We start from the raw sequence: 23538 nt of genomic DNA on the forward strand, positions 1-23538 counted from the left end.
CAAAACATAAATATAAAAAGTAAAAGCAAGAACTACAAAAACCAGTAGGTCAATAACAAATGTGTTTCTAATACAGACTATCTAAACAATGTTTTTTAAATTTTACTTATATAATTGATATACTGAGCAGGAACTGCAGAGATGCTGGCAAGTGTCAGAGATACACACTGCCCAGCCCCACTGACTAACTTAACTTCATCATCCTGTTTTACTTTGCTTGGTGTTAAAGGATTGGAGGCAACTTTATACTGGATCCCAGAAGGTCAAGTTTTACTGTTGAGGCTATCTGGAACATAAGAAATGAAGACAACTAAAACTAAAGGTGACTACCACCTAAACACATACATATAAACACAGTGTCTGTCTATCTCTCTGTCTGTCTCTCTCTCTCTCTCTCACACACACACACACACACACCCTTTCTTTCTCTCCCCTCCCTCCAGATTACTCCTGTTCCTTTTATCCCCAAGAGAAACAGATAATTCTAACCCTAATACTGAACCTTCATTTAAAAAGGGAAAATAGCCAGGTGTGGTGGTGCTTGCCTATAACCCCAGTGACTCGGGAGGCTGAGTAGGATAGCAGGTTCATGGCCAACCTCAGCAATTTAGCAACACCCTGCCTCAAAATATAAAATATTAAAGGGCTAGGGATGTGGATCAGGGTTAAGCGTCCCCGAGTTTAATTCAGGGTACCCTCCCCCCCAAAAAAAGAAAGAAATAGAGGAAGGGAGGGAGTGAGGAAGGAGGGAGGAGGGAGGAGGAGGAGAGAAGAGAGAAAATAGATTATAGGCTTAGATAGTCCCACCTCTCTCCAAGTACCTATTTTAGTGCAAGTACTCCTCAAACCAGATCTTCCTAATTTCTTTAACCCAACTCTGCACTTTTCCCAATTCTCCAAGCCCAAATTTCTTACGAGTTAATGTTATATAACTCTTAACATTATCAGAAACGTATATACACACTGCCAAGTACAGTGAACCCATAAAATTCCATTTAAAACATATGTAATCAATGTATATAGCAAGCTCAATTCACAATAGCTAAGCTATGGCATCAACCCAGATGCCCTTCAAGAGATGAATAAAGAAAATGTGGTATATATACACAATCAAATATTACTCAGCCATAAAGAAGAATGAAATTATGGCATTTGCCAGTAAATGGATGGAACTAGAGACTATTGTGCTTTGTGAAATAAGCCAATCCCACAAAACCAAGTCCTAATGTTCTCTATGATATGCAGATGCTAACACACAATAAGGAAGTTCAGTGGTTTGGATAAAGGGGAATGAAGGGAAGGGAGAAGGAATGGGAATAGGAAAGACAGAATGAATCAAACATAACTTTTTGTGTTCATATATAAATATACAACCAGTGTAACTCCACATCATGTTCAACCACAAGAATGACATCCTAATTAGAATAAGTTATACTCCATGTATGTATAATATGTCAGAATATACTCTGTCATGTATATGTAAAAAGAGCAAATTGAAAAAAATTAAAAATTAAAAACAAAACATGATATTGATGATATTTGACAATCATTCTGAATATGCTGACTTCCTGCTATTACTCTACCTGCTGCATTTGATCTATTTCAGGCTGAACTGCCATCTTCTTAATCTCAGCTCTTTCCAGTGGGTCTAGGAATAAGCTTTAGAGGAATCAACTTCTCTAACAATTGTTAGGATTGTGAAGGTTTGTGTTATATAAATTTAACTATTATATGCATTCAAAAAGTTACATTATACAAAGGTGATTTTAGCTCTCCTACAAAGAGTAAGAATATGAGTTTCCTTACATTCAAGTGAAAATTTATGATTACAAAAACATTTTCCTTCTTAAATTTGAGAAGATACATTAATTTCAGAAAATGTACTCAAAAAGAAAACTTACCACTTTAGTAAAAAGAATGATGGTCTTCTCCAGCCTATCTCTACACACATTATCTGTACCTATATTTCTACCTGTTAAAAATACATTTCAAAAATTAGTACAAGTTGATAATATCCTACAAATTCACAAACAAAATACCAAAACTTTTGCAAAAATATTGTCTGTTACATTCTTGTATATTCTGCATTATTAGCTTATTATTCAAAAACCAATAGCAAGTAAAATTTCATTTAATAAAATAAGCATTTCAGCCAAATTATACAAAATTAACCCTAAAAGAGAAACTGAATCCATTTTAAAGTAAAGAGGTGACAATTTTAGCAACAAATCATAAATCACATTTTCAAAAACTGTTTTAGTTCTAACTGAAGTACTTTTCAGTCAACAAAAAACACTCAGTAATATATTCACTATCACTTTTCCTATCACTTCTGAAGTACCCTTGTGAAAATTTCCCTTCCCTTATTTTGCGCATCAGAATAATGTCCATCAGCCCATCAACTCCTCATAATCTGTTTTGTCAATTATCTCATTCTACTATTCTAGAAGGACTTCGGTTCTTCCTTCTGCTAACCCCAAGTTTATGACCAGAGAAAAATGACAGCCCCACTTTGGTTTAAATTAAAAACACAATATGAGGGCTGGGATTGTGGCTCAGTGGTAGAGCGCTCGCCTAGCATGGGCGGGACCCAGGTTCAATCCTCAGCACCACATAAAAATAAAGGCACTATGTTGTGTCCATCTACACCTAAAAAATAAATATTAAAAAAAATACACAATATGAGCTATCTTATTCACCTTTGCATGCATAGTACCCAAGAGCATGCCTGGCAACAGGGTCAATAATTTAAACTAGGTTTAAAATGACTAACATATAATAATCAACAATCACTAAAAGTACAGACTAATATACCTTCTCAAGGTAGGAAATGCCCAAATGAACATGAACACACAGTATATGCACACACACTCATCTGATTGAAGGTGTGTGTCCTGAACAAAGGTATTTACAATCACATAGAAGGTAAGAGGATAAGAGACCACCAGTAAAATAAATGCAAATATAAATGCTATATTCTCTGTGTAGGGCAGATCACATCCTAAATGTGATCCAGCTGGGGATAATGATTATGAGATTTGCAAAATGAAAGTATCATTTAGCAAAATTTATATCATAGTGATACAGAAAACATACTAAAAGACTCAATAAAAAAGCCTAAAAACCATTTGGCATATAGTATATAACTTACTATCTATTCAACATTATGACTGTTATAGATGTATGCCTGGAAAAGGGGGGTTGTAGTAGAAATTAGAAGAAAAAACGGACACAAAATAAATTCTTTTAAATAAAGGTTTCCTCTATACTCAGAATAAGAAAGGTAGATGGAGACAAACCCAAGCTTCCAATCTACCTTCAAGGTATAAGAAGCATATTTTAGCCACATACACTATCTATCCAGCTACTAAGAATTCACTCAGATTGTCCAACAAATGAGCTGCTCAGACAAAAACTTTCTCCAGACTTGCATATGGGAAGAGAAGCTCTGAATGGATAGGGACCCACTCTTTAACTCCTATTAATTCTTCACCAACCCTAGTCATTAATGAATAATGAATAAGCTGTAACAATAAGGATTCAACAGTAAAAACTACTATGATGGGAGTACTTACTGCATTCCAGAAACTGTTTTAGACGTTCAAATATCCCATGTAAAAAACCCTAAAAAAGAATACATTTTAAAATGTCTTGATTTATTCTATTATAACATTTACCTTGTACTTTTTTTCAGGGATACTATGACATATCTATACATGATTTTAAAAAATCAACTGAAGGGGCTGGGGTTGTGGCTCAGTGGCAGAGCGCTCACCTAGCACGTGTGAAGCACTGGGTTTGATCCTCAGCTCCACACAAAAATAAATAAATAAAATAAAGGTATTGTGTCCATCTACAACTAAAAATAAATATTAAAAAAATCAACTGAAGAAAAATAGGTTAAAATTAAACTAAGTAAGGGCTGGGGTTGTAGCTCAGTCATAGAGCACTTGCCTAACATGTGTGAGGCACTGAGTTTGATCTCAAACATCACATAAAAAAAGTAAAAATAAACGAAATAAAATAAAGTGTCCATCTACAACTAAGACATATATTTATATAAAGTAAAAAACAAATCAGTATAAACAAGTCTTCCACAAGAAAGTAACTGTAATACTCTGCCTATTCAGTAACTCGTCAGTTAACACAAATCACTTACAATAATTCAAATCTACTCATAAAAGCATCCTGTTTCACTAAACACCCTCTATTCTCCTTACTCTGCGTAATATTTCTTCACAGGCCTTACCACCCCTTGATATACTGTTTGTCTATTTATTATCTGGCTCCTCTAAGTAGAATGCAAGCTCCTGAAGGCCAGAATTTTGCTTTGTTTACTGATCTATCCTTGAATACAGGGACAAGACTTGACAGTAATACTCAATAAATGAATAAAGATATCAGTTATTTGAACCACATGTACGTAAGTGTCAAGTATTAGTCTTAGACACTTCATGCACCTTCAGATACCAGAAAAGAAAAGTATTACCAGTTACCCACATGGGAACTGAACCCAGGAGCATCCCCAGCCCTTTTTATTTTTTTAAATATTTATTTCTTAGTGTAGATGGACACAACACAATGCCTTTATTTTTATGTGGTGCTGAGGATCAAACCCAGGTCCCGCCCATGCTAGGTGAGCGCTCTACCACTGAGCCACAATCCCAGCACCCACCTTTTTATTTTTCATTCATTAAAAAAATTTTTAAATGTTTTTAGTTGTTAATGGACCTTTATTTTATTCATGTTTATATGTGGTGCTGAGAATCGAACCCAGTGCCTCACACATGCAAGGCAAGTGCTCCACCACTGAGCCACAACCCCAGCCCCAGCCCTTTTTATTTTCAGACAGGGTCATGCTAAGTGGCTTAGGGCCTCTCTAAATTGCTGAGGTTAGCCTCAAACTTGTGATCCTCCTGCCTCAATCTCTGGAGTTGCTGGAATTACAGGCATGCAATACCACATCCAGACCCCTATTTTTTTTTAATCTTTATTTTGTTTATTTATTTATTTTTATGTGATCCTGATAATCAAACCCTGTGCCTCACATGTTCGAGACATGTGCCTTGCCACTGAGCTACAACCCCAGTCCCCAGGCCTTTATCTTTAATACACACTTTAAGATATTTTATGAATAATTTGCAGAAATAACTATACAGTTATAGTAGAAAAATAAACATTGTAAAAAGTTTTCTTTGTATCATTAAATTTGGGTGTGTAAACATCATAGAAGATGTCAATGTCATGTGCTTTTAGCAAAAGGGAAGGTCTAGGTTTTTCACAAAACAATGTTTAACTCGATAATGCCATATTATCTTTGTCTACAGAAACATACTAACAATTCATCAATTGCTGAATTTGAAAAAATTCAATTAGGATATCATCAAGATTTATAGGCTGAGATTTTACTTAGACAATCAATGTCACCACCATCATTAGAATTTAAAGTGCTGCTCTCAGTCTCAGCATCTATTACATGATTAATCTAAAAAATTGGGAACAATTTCTCAAATATCATCTTTCCTCTCTTTACCATTTCAGACAGGAAAGTCTAAATTCTGAACTGTGTTAAATAAAAGCTAAAAAGTAGAGTAAAATGACTGTATTTCTAGTTTTTTTTTTTAAATACTTTCTTGAAACCTGATGCAGCACAATGGTCAACACAGTAAAAACAATTGTAGGGCAATTAACTTCACCACTGCCATCTTCCTATTGGCAATTCTGTCATTCTTCTATTTTTATATTATTTCTTCTATTTAAGCACAGTTGGGAATAACTGACAAATAATGAACAATAGATTCATAGAATAAGGCAACAGCAAAAGGTTTCGATATAGATGAAATATGATCATCCTATATGTATCTTAACTTTATAAAAGGACTAATGGTACCACACATTAACTACAAAATGGAAAGAATTTTTGTAAAAATAAAATTATCAGTCAGCATTCTCCAAAGATAGCAGAAAATTATAAAGGTCAGACATGGCTAATCAAGAGAATCAGAAATGTACAGAATTGAGCTGGGAGTATAGCTCATTAGTAAGGCACTTGCCTATCATGCACTGAGGCCCTGGGTTTGATCCCAGAACTGCAAAAAAAAAAAAAAAAAAAAAAAAAGGAAGAAAAGAAAAAGAAGTATACAGAATTACAGGCAGCTGATTAATCCATAGTCCAAATAAGCCAATTCAACTAATGTTATGTAATAATAGAACAAAAACTCAAATTAAAATAACAATAAAATTGTAATTAATTATTTTCCAACCTTATTACAAAAATCATTATCTACCTTAATTCTCACAACATCCAATGAGGTAGGTGCTATTAATTCATCTCCATATTACAAAAAAAGAATGAGTATCAGTGAGGATAAGTAAATACCCAAGACAAGACTCTCAGAAAAAGGCTTAGATTCAAACTGAAAAATGGCCCTTTCTCATAAGCATAGAATCTCACCACTATCATATTTGCTTCTGGCATCTTTTAAGTTTTATGCTATTTTTATATTATTTGAAAAGAAGTCCCAAATTTGTTCAAATTTAATCCTCTTTTCAATTGGATTATGTCCCTTAAATGCTACAATAAGGGACATATAACTGAGAAAAGTCTTATATATAGTATCTGGAGACAGAAGAAGACAGAGAAGACACAAGCTCACAAAATACTAATTATATTCAATGAAAACCACTATTCCACTTTATAGGAATATAATCCAAATCAATTTGTTTTCACAGAAAACAATGACAAATTTTGTCAATACTTTAGTTAATTCTGATACTCAAGAGTCCTATTACATATAATTACTGAGCTTTCTGATCCATTGATTCTAATTTATTATATATATGCATTCATTCAACAAGTAACTACTGAGTACTTCTTCTACAGCTGAAGCTCTGGGGTGAACAGAAAATAAAACAAAGTCCTGGGTCGGCAATATAGCTCAATATAGCCTGTATGCACAAGGCCTTGGGTTCAATCCCCAGCACCACCACAACAACCACAAAAAAATAAATAAATAAAATAAAAAAGAAATAAATCCTTGCCTTCACTGAACTTATATTCTAATTAGGGAATTGAGGGAGAAATGTTCAGTTGGTTTCTAGAAAATTTTCTTTTGGTATTATGGCAACTAATACTGTTGTATCACTGTCTAAAACTGAGATTTTTTTTTTTTTTTGCTGTATCTTCCAGCAAACTGATTATAAATATCAGTATTATAGATCTGCATAACATTTCCATTTTCAGGAAAATATCCTAAAGATATAATTTGAAAAGTACCCTACACAGGTACCTAAATGTTCATTCCAATATCTCTTATCAATCAATAATTAAAAATTGAAACAACCAGTAAATCTATCAATAAATAATTATCCACATAAATTAGAGAAATCCTGTATTAATTTATCTTTTAAAAAAATTGGTTGAGTGATAAACATATGGACAAACCATATTACCATTTAAAAACATGACACAGAACAATAACTAACCTGGGGAAATGATCCATAATATATTGAGTTTGTTAAAAAATTTCTTAAAAAGGAGATAAGGAAGCAGCATGTAAATATGGTCCCATTTATATAATACTGAGGAAGAGAAAAAGTACACCTGAAAGTATAGACATAAGATGCCTCAAAGAATGTTTCTAAAGTTTAACAAAACCTCTGGATAACAAAATTGAAAAATTATTTGTATCTCATGTTACTTTTTTATTCCGTTTTTAAACAAAAACAAAAAAAGCATGTTAACTTTTATAAAACAAGCTAAGTATCACATGACAATATGGATTTTAAACTCTCTTAAGAACAGAGCCATTGCCTCAACCAAAATCTTACCAATAAATTGAATCCATTAAATATTAAAAACAAAAAACTGTGGCTCTGGTCAAATATCTGTTAGGGAGGTCAAAGGACCCAAAGGGATGCATTTTTTCCCCTCACGTCTCATGCAGTACCCAAGGCAATCCACAGAAAGCAACATTTTAGCTGAGGTAAACTCACTCATAAAACTAACAGAAATCTGAATGAATATAAATGCCATTCCATTTAGGCGGAAAATGTAGCTATGCATTTTTGTAAAGAAAAAAGTAGATAGATATATACCAACAATGAACATATATCACAACTTGTAAGGGCTTGTCAATGTTTTTCTCTCATCAATTTATTCTTTGTAAACTGACAGCAAAGAACATGTATTAATTTTATGATCAGTAGAAGAAATTCATTTCAAATACATAAAAACAAAAGAAAAATATCAAGGATATAAATGTCTATAATGAACCTAATATTGTAAGAGCACTCAAATTCACAGGAGTTAATTTTCACTTAAAAATCAAATTAACACTGCCAATGTACCATGCTATCATTTTTGAGACAGAGGGCCTATATCCTCTCCTTTATAGAATAGCTACATTGATGTAGTGAAAACAGACCAGAAGTGTAAAAGTTCACTCTATCTATTATATACACAGAATGTTAAAACCCTAGTTAGTTATTTAATAAAAACTCTTAAATGAATGACAGATAAGAAAATTATGTTTTCAAACATTCAAGAAAAGACCAAACACTGTCTCAAAGCCACAAAGAAAAAAATTACTTCTACTACTCACCATCACCTCCATATTCTTATGAGGTTCCACAAATCCATTAACAGTTAACTTACGCAGCACTGGAAAATAAAGGTAAACTTTACTTGGATCTCATTTCTTCACATTAAAATCATAATGATAATGTTAAGCTAAAATCACAATTATAATAAAAACTGAATCATAAAACCTAATCAAGCTTGAAGGTTAATCTACCTTTACTCTCTCATTTAATAGAAGAGAAGTAACACTGGGTTGTTTGGTTAGGTAGTGAAAGCCTAGTAATTATGAACCACAAAAGTAGTGTTGTTGTCACTAATCATAGCTATAATTTTTATTTAGTTTAATTTATATAATTATTAGTATTCTTACTTGAAATTGAGGCTATCTCCATAAATTTTAACATAGACTAAAAAACTTCAGTATTAGGCTACATTAATAGAACTATAATGTCTCATAAAAAATTATACTAATTTCAAATCTGAAATAGAATTTAGTGCTCAAACGTGAGCACTCTTATGAGTAACTCTGACAAACTAGTGTACATTGAGAGACAAGTAGGATAACAGAATTCCAGGCAACACTAGATTTAAATCCTTGGTCCACTGCCTACCTGCTATATTATTTTGAGAAATCTTTCTTCTAGACCTAATTTTCCTCATTTGTAAAGTGTGGTTAATATATCCTACTTGTAGGGTTAAGTGTCCTGGGTTGAATCTCTGGTACCAAAAAAAAAAAAAAAAAAAGGAATGATGACAACATTATCTCAGTTCACTTCCATTAACAGATTTTGTCAACAATCCCTTAAAATCATTTACACATTTTTCACAGGAAATGCCAAAACATGCTGACAATTTGGGATTTGTTTCATTAATACAAGTGATGCATTAGGGGAGTGCCAAGAATGTGTGGTGGGATTCAAAGGTACGAGAGTGAGTATGATAGAACAGCTTGTAAGTAAAACTGGGAAGAATGCAAATGAATTGTAGCAAGAAAGAAACATAGTTTACATGAGATAAAAACAACAAAAACAAAAACAAAAAAAGTCTTAGTAACCAGAATAGAAGAGGGGCTGGAAGATAAAGAATATGAAACAAATGTGTATGTTTTAGAAAAAGAATCTTGGAATATATTCATCAAGATATATAACTAAGGCAAGATGAAATAGAAATTTATGCTAAGGGAATGCAGATAAGCAAAGTTTAAGAAAGCACAGGTTGATGAGTCCTCAAGCACTTCTAAAAACCTAAGTGAGCCTGAGGCATAACCATCCTTTGGGAAAGGATGGCTATAAGATTAAGCTCAATCAAGCTTCTAAGACTTCAAAAAAAAGTTAGCAAGACAATGAGAAGTATAGGGGCCAAGAATGAGAAAAGTAAAGTAGAAACAAAAAGTAGAGGTCCATGAAAGGAATATATTCAGGGGCATAAGGCCATAGTAATATGAATTTTGAAAAGGTAGAGGAGAAGTTCCCCCCCCCCCCCGCCAAAAAAAAAAAAACCTCACAAATGACCAATAAGCCCTTGTCTCTCAGGAAAAAATTAAAATATTTTTACCAGTGCAATCTGGAACCAACAACAACAACAAAAAACTATTTGGTGACTGTCCTGAGGTATACCACTTAAAAAAAAATATATCAAGATTAACAGTACCTTTTAATGATAGTAGAGTTCGTTCAAGTGAACTTAGAATTGCAGCTTCACTGCCAGAAGAAATCTGCTGCAGGAATGTATCTGTATGATGATTCCACAGAGAGCAGGCAAAATTATAAATTCCAGAAGCTAACTACAAAGAAACAGCAACGAAATAGTTCATGACATATTATAAACTTAGAACAATAATAAATTAGAACTACAAAGTAATACATTTTTGTTTTACCATAAAACATTTTAAATAAGATTTAAAATAGAGTATTTCTAGTAATGTTTCAAATATGTTTTAGTCCCAATGCAGATAAGAAAGCATAAATACACTGGCTATTGCTCTAAACACAAACACACACACACACACACCCTGAAACTGTTAGTTTCTTGAACCAATACTTAACTAATGTCTGCATTGCAGTCTGATATTTTTTACCTTTACCACCTCTACCCCTCTAATCATGGGTTTGCAACCTGAGTTTAAAAAACAGACTGTTTTTTTTAGTAGAGTGTTCACTAATTATATCAGATAAATGAATACACTATACTATACAAAAAGTAATCAAACTTTTTCTTTCTTTCTTTTTTTTTGGTGGGGGGGGGGACTGGGGATTGAATTCATGGGCACTGAACACTGAGCCACATGCCCAACCCTATTTTGTATTTTATTTGGAGACAAGGTCTCACTGAGTTGCTTAGCACCTCACTTTTGCTGAGGCTGGCTCTGCACTCAGCACCCTTTTGCCTCAGCCTCCAGAGCCATAAAGTAGTCAAACTTTCTATGTTCCAGTTTTATGCAAAGAACTCTGGGATATTTAAACCCAGGAACATACAAACCACATGGCTTCTCCAGATGCATTCCTAATGTATACCACTATTTAAAAACCTTGACTTTCCCAATAATAATGTAGTAAGCTTCTGTCTCCCCATGTGAAGCAGAACCAGTATGGTATCTTCAGTTCTTTCCACAAGGTCTCAGAGCAATACAGCTAAACCTGGATAGCCACTTAGCTAAAAATAAATAAATAGATAGATAGATAGATAGATACGAGAGTACTGACTAGTGATCATTAATGTAATTTGAACTATTTTTCTTATTCAAGATTATCAGGTTGTATCATTTTGATTAACTTTGCCTTTACCTCAGCTACTCTGAGTCTTGGAACACATCATTTGATTCCCTAGAACACAAAGGATATAGGGCTTTCAAAAACAATGGCAAAAACAGTTTGATCCCTAAATTCTGTTAGGCTGTTTTGGGATAGCTTCTCATCAATTCTCGGGTTCTAAAGAAGTACAAAGGTCTCTGTCCCATTTCCCTTGAAAAAGAGCTGCAGAATATAAAACTGCCTCTCAGTAATGGCGTATCCCACAACTTGCACTAGAGTCATACATACCCAATTGTTGCAGTGTCATTCTTGCTAGCATATGAAGCAAAGCTGGTACCTTCAGCTAACTTCCCTTTTATGTCAAATTAAGTAATAAACTATCTGAATATAAAAGTGGCCCTCTGACCCAGTGCCTACTAGAGAAAAAGATAGGCCCAAATCTCCATCTAATACAGCTTAGGAACTGTATTCCTCAACAAGACCCCTACAGTGTAAGAAATAAAAATCCAGAATCAATAAATGGTACAGTATAAAGAAAAGCTTCTTCACTGCAAAGGAAAACAATCAAGAACATGAAGGGGGATCGGACAGAATGGGAGAAAAATCTTTGCCACTTGCACTTCAGGATATATAAAGAACTCAAAAAATTTAACACCCCCCCCAAAAAAAAGAAAGAAAAAAAGCCCACACAAATAACAAATGACTCAATAAATGGGCAAAGGAACTGAACAGATGAAATACAATCGATCAGTAAACAAATATTTTAAAAAATGGTCAGCATCTCTAGCAATTAGAGAAATGCAAATTAAAACTACACTGAGATTTTATCTCAATCCAGTCAGAATGGCAATTATCAAGAATTCAAGTAGTAATGAATATTGGTGAGGATGTGGGGAAAAGGTTCACTCATAAATTGCTATTTGCACTGGAAATTGGTGAACCCCTCTGGAAAGCAGTATGGAGATTCCTCAGAAAACTTGGAATGGAGCCACCATTTGACCTAGTTATCTCACTCTTTGGTATATACCCAAAAGACTTTAAAAAAGCATGCTATACTGATACAGCCACATCAATGTTCAAAGTAGCTCAATTCACAAATACAGTCATCTGATCCTTGACAACGGTGCCAAAAACATACTGGAGAAAAGACAGCCTTTTGGAAAATTATATATCCATATGTAGATGAATAAAACTAGCTCACTCTACATCAATTCCAACCTAAGGACCCCTCAACAAATGAACTGATAAAGAAAATATGGTACCTGTACACAATGGAATATTACTTTGTCATAAAAAATGAAATTATGGCATTTGCTGATAAATGGATAGAAATAGAAACTATCATGCTAAGTGAAATAAGCCAATCCCAAAAAACCAAAGGCTGAATGGTCTCTGCTATGCAGATTGCTGGTTCACTGGATTGGACAAGAGGGAATGAGGGGATGGAAGGGAGATAGGAATGGGACAGAAGAAATGAATCAGACATAACTTTCCTATGTTCATTTATAAACACATGACCAGTTTCATTCCACATAATGTACAACCATAAAAATGGGAAGTTATACTCCACATATGTATGATATCTACTGTCATGTATAACTAAAAAGAATAAGAAGTTTTTTTTATTTAAAGTGGCCCTCTAGACTACACACTAGAACATCACTTTGGAAAGCAGTATGGGGATTCCTCAAAAAACTAAAAATGAAACCACAATATGACCCACTATTCTATTCTTTGGTACTTATCTGAAGAACTAAAATCAGCAAACAGCAATACAGCCACCTCAATGTTTATTGCAGCAAGAGATGAATGGATTAAGAAACTGTGGTATGGGGCTGGGTTTGTGGCTCAGTGGTAGAGCCCTCGCCTGGCATGCACGAGGCACTGGGTTCGATCCTCAGCACCACACATATGTAAAATAAAGATATTGTGTCCACCTAAAGCTAAAAAATAAACATTTTTTTAAAAAAAGGAAAAAGAAACCGTGGTATATATACATAATGTACTTTTACTCAGTCATAAAGATTGATATTATAGTATTTGCTTTTAAATGGATGAAAATGGAGAACATCATGCTAAGTAAAGGGTCCAATGTTTCCTCTCATATGTGGAAGCTAGAGCAAAATAAGGAAAAGAACGAGGGGAGAATCAGATATCATAAAGACATAGGGAAGATCAGAGAAGATCAAGAGGAAAGGAGGAGGGATGGGGAAAGGAAGGAAATGCAAAATGAATTTTGAAAATTCATGCTATGTGCGTTATGTAAACATACCACAGGGAATTTCAATTTTATGCAAAAGTAGAAATGATCAAATATAAAATAAATAGATAAATTGGTTAAAGGAAAAATCAGTAAAGAAGAGGAAGAAGAATGGGGGGAGAGAGGTGGAAAGGAAAGGAAGGAGGAATGTGAAGTGAAATCAAATTCCATGTATGTATCATTCTGTCAGGATGAACCTAACTGATATGTATAACTATAAGTCTCTAATAAAAAGCAAAAAATGCAAATGGGCCTCTGTATCTTTGTCAACTAAATCAGGGATAGGTCTTGGCCCTCTTTTCTGTGTGTACTTGATAATAGAGTCAATGACTATTTCTTAAGCCATTTTTGCATATTCTCATATTTCAAAGAGTAAGATCAAATTATTTAAATTCAAATGTTTCATTATAGCCCAAATATCATAGCATAAGCAGCAAATATCATAAAAAGTTAATCTAAAGAAGGCACACAAACAAATACAGTCATCTGATCCTTGACAATGGTGCCAAAAACATACTGGAGAAAAGGCAGCCTTTTGGAAAATTATATATCCATATGTAGATGAATAAAACTAGCTCACTCTATCCAATTCAACTCAAAGTGGATCAAAGACCACAAATTTTGCAACTGTTCTAAGAAAACAGGGTCGACATTCCAACATAGAGGTGCATGCAATGACTTTCTTCTAAGACTCCTGAAGCTCAGGAAATAAGAACAAGAATAAGTAAATAGTATGGTATCCAATTAAAAAGCTTCTGTGTAATAAAGGAAACAAGAATGTGAAGATAAAGTTTACAGAATGGGAGAAAATTTTTAAATGCTACTCTTTCGACACAGGGTTAATATTCAGAACACAGAAAGAACTCACAAAGCTCAACACTAAAAAAAAAAGTAATAACAATCTAATCAATGAATGAGCAAATGAACTAAACAGGCATTTCTCAAAAGAAATACAGATGCCCAACATAAATGAAAAACATGATCAACATCTTCAGCAATCAGGAAAATGCAAATCAAAACTACACTGAGATTTCAACACAGAATGGTCATCATCAAGAGTACTAACACTAAAACTAACACTAATACCAATACTTACAAAAACTGCTGGCAAGGATACAGGGGGAAAGGAACACTCAACATTGGAGAATTTTAAATTACTACAGCCATTACAGAAATCAGTACAATCAAAAGACTAGGAATGAAACCACCATGTGACCCACCTATTCCACTCCTTGGTATTTATCTAAAGGAACTAAAATGAGCATATCACAGTGATACACGCATCTCCATATTTATAGCAGCACAGTTCACAACAGTCAAATTATGTAACCAGCCTAGGTATCTGTGATAAAGAAAATATGATATATCTAACAAGAAAATTTTATCCAGCCTAAAAAAGAATGGAATTATATCATTTGCCAGTAAATGGATAGAACTAGAGAACATCATGCTAAGTGGACTCCAAAAGTCAACGATCATATGTTTTCTTCTCGTGTATAGAAGGTAAAGGGGATGGGAGAATATAAAGGGTTCTCATGAGTATAGAAAGGAGACCAGTAGGGCAGAAAAAGAAAAACAGAGGGAAGAGGGAAGGCAAAGGAGAGGTACTAGAGAATGAAATCAACCAAATTATGTAATGTACATGGATGAATCTATCACAATGAATCCCACTATTATGTATAAATATTGTGCACCAATAAAAAAAAGTCAGAGTGACATCTTCTCTTGAAGTAATATTATAACAAGAAGCAAACATTCAATCTTATCAGAAAACAATCTAAAGAAGAAAAAAGCTTTACTTCATAAAATGTAAAGCAATAATCTGAAGAAAAAAATGCTATACTCATAAAATGTAAACTTTTAACATTAATTAAACCATAAAATAAATTAATGTCTTTCATGGTAAGTAAAATCATTTCAGAGAATAAAGTAGATGTCCAGAAATTAGAAAACCTATCATTCTAATTTTTAATATGCATATATGTAAATACTGTATCCTATACTTTCCCAAACACATAAATCAAAAAATATTTTGTCAGAAGAATGCAAAAGAATTGAAATGGGAAGACTGAGATGCAGTTAAGGAGTAAGAATTTTATAAAAAGTAAATTTTAAACAAGTATATTTTATTGTGGCAAATATTTCATCCAGAAGAATGAAATCAATAGCCTTGACTGTACCTTTAGATCCATTTTGTACTTAGTCTTTTTTTTTTAATATTTATTTTTTTTTAGTTGTAATTGGACACAATATACTTATTTTTTATGTGGTGCTAAAGATTGAACCCAGGGTCTCACATGTGCTAAGCGAGCACTCTACTGCTGAGCCACAATCCCAGCCCCGTACTTAGTCTTTTCCGGGGAAAGGAGAGGGGGGTATTGTACTGGGGATTAAACCCAGGGGCACTCTACCACTGAGCTACAGCCCATGCCCTTTTTATTTTTAAACAGGTTCTTGCTAAATTACTGAATCTGGCTTCGAACTTTAAAACCTTCTTCTTCAGCCTTCTAAGTCACTGGAGAGGACATCTCTAACCCTAAAATACAACTCAAAGGATGTCATATCCAAGTTTCAAGACCAAAAAAAAAAAACCATACTATGAACCAGTCTCTGGCTTACAGCAAAATGACAACCCGAGTTAATTATTTACGGTTCTTCTTTACATCTTCTCCTTCAAACTACTGCTTAACCTAAACTTCTCTGTACAACTTTGTGTGGCCCTGTTTCGGAAACATAAAAAGGACTGGGGATGTAGTAATGATTAAGTGCCCCTGGGTTCAATCCCCAGAACCAAAATAATAATAATAATAATAATAATAATATTTTTTGTTTCATATTCCAGAAGCTAAGCATCTATTAACGCTGAAGTTTTGTTGTTGTTGTTGTTGACTAACTACAAAGAACTTCTAAACAAATAGGAATGATTAGAATGAAGAAGCAAGTGCACTACCCTTGACCAAGAGCCTCTCCTTAAGCAAAATTTAGTCTACCTTCCTAAATAGGCTTGAAAATTTTAGACTTCTCTGTTTTCCTAATAACCAATTTTTGCAAAAATCACTGAATTTGTAAAGCCAAAATCCTCCCCTAGATATCTGATCTCTCCCAGAATCTAATCAGGTTTCACACATTCACAATTCTCCAGAGGATATCTGATCACCTGGCCTGCCTTCCAAGAGACTGGAAGACTGTTGGATTGGTTTAGCCAGTAACCTCCCTCACCTGAGATTTCTACTAACTCCTTCCACCATCTCACACCAGTGCTACTTGGCTAAGAATCGCCCCCCCCCCTTTTTAAATCTGGGATTGAACTCTGGGAGCCCTCAAGCACTGAGCCACATCCCCAGCCCTTTTTTGTATTTCATTTAGAGACAGGGTCTCACTGAGTGGCTTAATGCCTCACTTTTGCTGAGGCTGGCTTTGAACCAGCTTCCCAAGCCACTAGAATTACAGGCATGTGCCACTGTGCCCAGCGAATTCCCATCTTTTTTTGTATTTAGAGTTGTGCCTTGCTAGGCATGGTGGTGCATACCTAGAATCCCAGCTACTTGGGAGACTGAGGCAGTAGGATCATGATGAATTAAAGTCCAGCCTGGGAAACAGAGCAAAACTCCATCTCAAACAAAACAAATAAAACTTACAGAGTTGCACCCAATCTCTGTCTTTTCCTACTACAAAACCCCACTGATAATCCCCTCTAAAATAAAGTTTGCTTCAATAATTTTTTCTTTAACATCTTTCAACCAACTGTATGAGACAAATAAAGAAACCACTGGTATAAAGAAGAAACCATAGCCAACTATCATATATCTCAAGTTCTGCATAAACTTTTACCTGACCCAGATAATATCAACTTATACATATGTATAAAAAGCTCAGATGAAAAAAAGTAATAAAGCAAGTATGAAGAATAAAAAAAAATTCTTTTTACATTTTCTTCTAAAAAATGTGGAGGAGGAAAGGAATATTCAGCGAAACAATATGCAAATAAGCTATTTAATAAAACACTTCAGGCACTGGTTCATGCAAAACTCAAATACTTGCACTTTCTATTTCTAAACAAGAACAAACAGTGCCACCCACTGACTATTTAGTGACTTTAACTGAGAAGCAGAGATGTAAAAAAAAAAAAAAAACAAACAAACTAGTTTTTATTTCTTTTAGCATTTCAAATATTCTTCACATTTTTAGCTTCAAGACCACTGTCCTCACAATTTCTCCTCAAAAAAAGTTAGTAAAAGATGTTCTAAATCAAAGCCACACAATTTATCATTAAGACTGACACAACAAATGTCAAAACCTTATTCTAGTCTGAACCTAATCAAAAAAACATAAACAACAAATGCCAAAGGTGGGACACTACCAGACTGACTGTGTCTTTTTTAAACCATGAGAAGATGAAAAAGGAAATAAATACTATTCTAAACGAAAAGATTTTAAAAGACATAGCCAAATGTACTCTAACAACCTTATTCATTTTCCTGACAAGACACTTGTAAGAATGTTTTTAATAACCATGTAGAAAATTGGACAAACAGCCAGGTGCAGTGGCACACGACTATATTCCCAGCAGCTCAGGAGGCTGAGACAGGAGGATCACAAGTTCAAAGCCAGACTCAGCAACAGCCAGGTGCTAAGTAACTCAGTGAGTCCCTGTCTCTAAATAAAATACAAATAAGGGCTGGGGATGTGGCTCAGTGGTTGAGTGCCTCTGAGTTCAATCCCAGGTGCCCGCCCCCCCGCTCAAAAAAAGAAAATTGGGCAAAAAAATTAAATGTCATTAAGTCACTATTTTCACCCTTCTTCAGTGTGATAAAAGCAAAATGATTATTTTAACAAATGGTTTTTAAAAATTTTTTATTCGTGCATTATAATTATGTGTAGTAGTAGAATTCACTGTTAAACATTCATACATGCACACAATATAACAAATTTGGCCAATCTCCTTCTCCAGCTCCTTTTCCACAACCCCCACCTCTCCCTGATTTCTTTACTCTACTGGTCTCCCTTTTATTTTAATTAGATTCACATACACATACACACACACCTAAAACAAACAAACAAAAAGCCTTCCTCCCCTTTTCTTCTTTAGCTTCCACATGACGGAATACATATAACCTCTGACATTCTGAGTTTGGCTTACTTTGCTTAACAAAATGCTCTCAGTTCTACCCCTTTTCCTGCAAAAAAAAATTTTTTTCCTTTTGGCTGAAAAAAATTACATTGTGTATATATGCCATATTTTCTTTACTTCTTTACATATTTTCTTTACTTATTTCTTTCTTTACTTATTCATCTGTTACAGACACCAAATTCCACAATTTGGCCATGGTGAACTGGGCTATTATATCCATGAGTATGCAAGTATCACTATAGTATGATGACTTTAATTCTTTAGGATAAATACTGGTGAGAAATATAGCTGGGTCATTCCTATTCTTTTGAGGAAATGTCATACTGATTTCAAATTGGTTGTACTAATTTACAATCCCAAGTGTTCATTTTCCCCAACATCCTCTCCAGTACTTATTTGTGGTTTTGGTGGTTGCCATTCTGATTGGGTTGAGATGAAATCTCTCCATAGTTTTCACCTGCACTTCCCTAATTGCTGAAGATGTTGAATATTTTTTCATGTATTTGTAGGCCGTTTGCCTGTTTATAGATTGGGTTATTTGGTTTTTGGTGGTAAGTTTTCTGAGTTCTTTATATATTCAAGATATTAATCCTCGGTAAGAAGAGTAGCTAGCAAAACCTTTCTACCATTCTCTAAGTTTTCTTTTTACATTTGTTTCCTTTACCGTGCTGAAGTGTTTTATTCAATGCCATCCCATATATTAATTCTTGGCATTATTTTCTGAGCTTTAGGAGTCCTATTAAGAAATTTGTTGCCTGTGCCTGTATATTGAAGTACTGACCCTTCATTTTCTTCAAGGAGTTGCAAAGTTCTGGTCTGATACCTAGGTCTTTGACCCACTTTTGAGTTTACTTCTGTGCAAATGAGAGACAAATGTAAAAATCCATATTTAAATTATAAGTAAAATTTTCTCTTCTTAAACACCTGGACTCAAGCAATCCTGATTGCCTCAACCTCTCAAAGAGCTGTTAACAACAGGCACATACTACCATGCCCACCTGTCTCAAAACATTAATTATACTAATACAATTAACCTAGATAAATAAGATTATAAATTCATAGAATCAAACAATCTTAGAACTGAAAGGAAATTTATAACAATCACAAAGACTCTTGCTAAAAATCCCAAAGTTGTTCAACACAAAGAAACATTCACCACTGGAAAACAAGTCTTTTCCATAAAAGTTAGGTCATTTTTCTAAAAAGAAGTGGTATGTATAATTTTCAAAAGATATTTTTATCTTTTTGAGGTTCCAATTATTTCATTTTTCAATATATACCTCTGTGGTTTACACATCATACTTAGAGTTACTATTGGTGCTTAAATTGTATTGCTTTCAGTGGCTTTAGATTTTTGATTTTAACTGAAATTGATGTGATTTTTTTAAATATTCTGGTTTGTATGAAAAGGTATTCTGTTTTATAGGAAATTAATTTCTTTTTGTGTGAAATCAAGCTCAATTTTGCCATTGCAAAACAACTTGTTCAACTGTTGATTCTGCAATGTGTCACACCTGAAAAAAAAAAAATCTATTTTAATACAGAGGGGGGGAAAGGTTATAATTGTAGGGACAGCCAGAAGCAGTGGTACATGCTTGTAACCCCAGCAGCTTGGGAGGCTAAGGCAGGAGGATAGCAAAGTACAAAGCCAGCCTCAGCAACTTAGCAGGGCCCTAAGCAACTTAGCGAGGTCCTTCTCTAAATAAAAAACAAAAATGCCTGGAGATGTGGCTCAGTGGTTAAGTACCCTTGGCTTCAATCCCTAATATCAAAATAAATAAATAAATAAAATTGTTGGGATGAACTGAGCAGAAGGTTTTAAGTATACCCTGAACTACTTTGCTATAGCAACTAGCTCAAAACTATGAGCTTACACTTTATGTGGGAAACTAATTTGGTATTTGAAGTCCACCTTGGCTTTACAGTAAACATACCATTAAAAGAAAGTTTATCTACACCTCATATTACCAAAATAATAGGAGCAGCTTTAATTCACAAAATTTATCTTCAAAATACTGTTTTCTCATATACACTACTTTCCTTAAACTACTCATCTTGTACCTCAACTCCATTAAACAGGATCCCCTTCTTAGTGCCTACTGCAGACCATGTTTCCAGGTTCAGCTACTCCATTTCAAATTGTCAGATGCAAATTTGACATTTTTCAGGTATTTTTGTCTCTCAATTATAAACTCAAAATATTCTTGCTGCTTTGTTGAAGTTTTGCCCTACACTACTCTAAAATCTAACAGGTATCTAAGAACATGCCTTCTATTTGTGCTTCTTTGTTTGAAACCCAAGGCTCTACACATAACAGGCAAGCACTCTTTGCCACACAGCTATATCCCCAATGTTTATGCATTTAACAGTTATTGAGCATCAACCATAATATATACTTTTCAAGATTGGTATTAGTACTATAGCATTAAAAGCTCCAGTATACTGATCTGAGGAAGTAAATCAACAATTATAATTCAGCCCAATGTGATAAATACTTCACCGGAAGTTAAGTTCAAGATGCTAAGCAAACTTGTATTTTATTCTACACAGAAAGGAGCACAACATGAAAACCAATGAAGAAGCTATCTCACACAAACTACCCAGAATACGGCCTGAGTAGACCACAATTTAGAGACCACATTAGCTAAATATAAATTATAATACGAAAACCAAAGAAACACATAAGAAGAGTAGACCTTGAAAAAGCCAAAATATTTCAGCATTCCTCTGATAATAAGAGTAACTATAACCCAGAATCCTCTAGACATTTGACTTTGAGAATATTTCCATCATAAAAGCAAGTCCTAGAGGCAGAAGAATTTCAAGTAGAAATAAAGGAAAATCAAAAAGAAATTCAGAGACTAGGGTAGATTTACTATCCATTTCTTTAGTGCTGGTTAGAATTCAAGCAAAAGTGACAAGAAATTGGAAGGAACCTTACATATATCAGAAACAATTTCTCTTATTCTCAGATAAACTTAAGACCAGCTACGTAAACCCACTGAGTTAAAAATAAAGAGGGTATGACTGTCTTAAAATTTGATGTAGATAACAATCAGCTGGGGAGTTCATTAAAAATGCAGTTGTCGGGATGGGGATGTGGCTCAAGTGGTAGCGCGCTTGCCTGGCATGAGTGCGGCCCGGGTTCGATCCTTAGCACCACATACGAACAAAGACGTTGTGTCCGCCGAAAACTAAAAAATAAATATTTAAAAACTCTCTCTCTCTCTCTCTCTAAAAAAAAAAAATACAGTTGTCTTGGGACTAGGGTTGTGGCTCAGCGGTAGAGCACTTGCCTAGCACATGTGAGACCCTGGGTTCAATCCTCAGCACCACATATAAACAAACAAACAAACAAATAAATAAAAGGTAATGTGTCCAACTATAACTAAAAAATAAATATTAAAAAAATGTGTATCTAAAAAAAATGCGGGCTCAGGTTATGGCTCAGCGGTAGAGTGCTCGCCTACCACGTGTGAGGCCCTGGGTTCAATCCTCAGCACCATATAAAAATAAATAAGTGAAATAAAGACATTGTGCCCAACTACAACTAAAAAATTTTAAATTTTTTTTAAAAAATGCAGTTGCCTAAGGGGCTGGGGTTGTGGCTTAGAGGTAGAGAGCTCGCCTAGCATGCATGAAGCACTAGGTTTCATCCTCAGCACCACATAAAAATAAAGATATCGTGTCCACCTATAACTAAAAAATAAATATTTTTTTAAAAAATGCAGTTGCCTAAGTTATAACCTCAAAGGGAGGAGTCCAAAGGTGTAGCTCAGAAACCTCAGACAGATCAAAAAAATCAATATTTTTAACATAGAAGACATTTCAATATTACACATGCTCTCATTCCCTCCCCTTCCCTAGATCAAAGCATGCAGACAAAACAGAGTCCTCAGAGACAAAAAGTTGGCCACTATTTATGGGACAATAAATGCATTAAAAAAAAAAAAAAAACTAGGACAAGTATTCTCTTCTAGAACTCTCTTCACTTGGCTTGCTCTATTAGATTGCTTCGCCTCCACATTCTGTACACTTTTTTGTTTTTTAATTTTTTAGTTGTAGTTGAACACAATACCTTTATTTTATTTATTTTTATGTGGTGCTGAGGAACTAAGTGCTTCACACTTGCTAGGCGAGCATTCTACCGCTGAGCCACAACCCCAGCCCCCTCTATACACTTCTCAATGACTCATTTTCACTTAGGAGGAGGTTACTTCTTTCTCTAAGAATGAAGCAAGCCAGGTGTGGTGGCACATGCCTGCAATCCCAGCAACTTGGAAGGCTGAGGCAGTAGAATCACAAGTTCAAAGCCAACCTCAGCAATTAGCATGGCCCTAAGCTATTTAGCGAGATCCTGTCTCAAAATAAAAAATAAAAAGGACTGGGGATGTGGCTGGCTCAGGGTTTAATGCCCCTGAGTTCAATCCCTGGTACCAAATAATAAAAATGATAATGATGATGATAATAAATTTTTAAAAAGGAAGAAAGAAAAGAATGAAGCATCTGCTGGGCATTGGGGTACACACTAGTAGTCCCAGTTACTCAGGAGGTTGAGGCAGGAGGATCAAAAGCTGGAGGCCAGCCTGGGCAACTTAATGAGATCCTGTCTCAAAGAAAAATAAAAAGGGCTGGGGACATAGTTCAGTGATAAAGCACCAGTATCACAAATCCCCAGTACCACACACAAAAAGAAGGATGAAACAACTCTAACCATGAAAGGTGAAGTACACACTAAAGTAGAAATCAGAAGAAAAGAGGCCTGGGAAAGTCTACTTATGACCACTTTAAAAATTTATAAGCAAGAGAAACCCTG

The 23538-nt window shown here is 34.5% G+C and overlaps 1 protein-coding gene across 7 annotated transcripts in view; it reads right to left on the minus strand.

The window, feature by feature from the left end:
• The window catches only part of IPO11 (importin 11), a 218473-nt gene that overhangs the window by 150870 nt on the left and 44065 nt on the right, over window positions 1-23538 (minus strand). For all 7 annotated transcript variants that reach the window (XM_081293441.1, XM_081293442.1, XM_081293444.1 and 4 more), the window contains 4 exons: window positions 10232-10364; window positions 8604-8662; window positions 3576-3624; window positions 1902-1972 (listed from right to left, as the gene is read on the minus strand). In XM_081293441.1, coding sequence (XP_081149567.1) covers window positions 1902-1972; window positions 3576-3624; window positions 8604-8662; window positions 10232-10364 — 312 coding nt within the window. The remainder of the gene's footprint in view (window positions 1-1901; window positions 1973-3575; window positions 3625-8603; window positions 8663-10231; window positions 10365-23538) is intronic.

Source organism: Spermophilus citellus, assembly GCF_964194105.1.
Source record: "Spermophilus citellus genome assembly, chromosome: 1".
Lineage (NCBI taxonomy): Eukaryota > Metazoa > Chordata > Mammalia > Rodentia > Sciuridae > Spermophilus > Spermophilus citellus.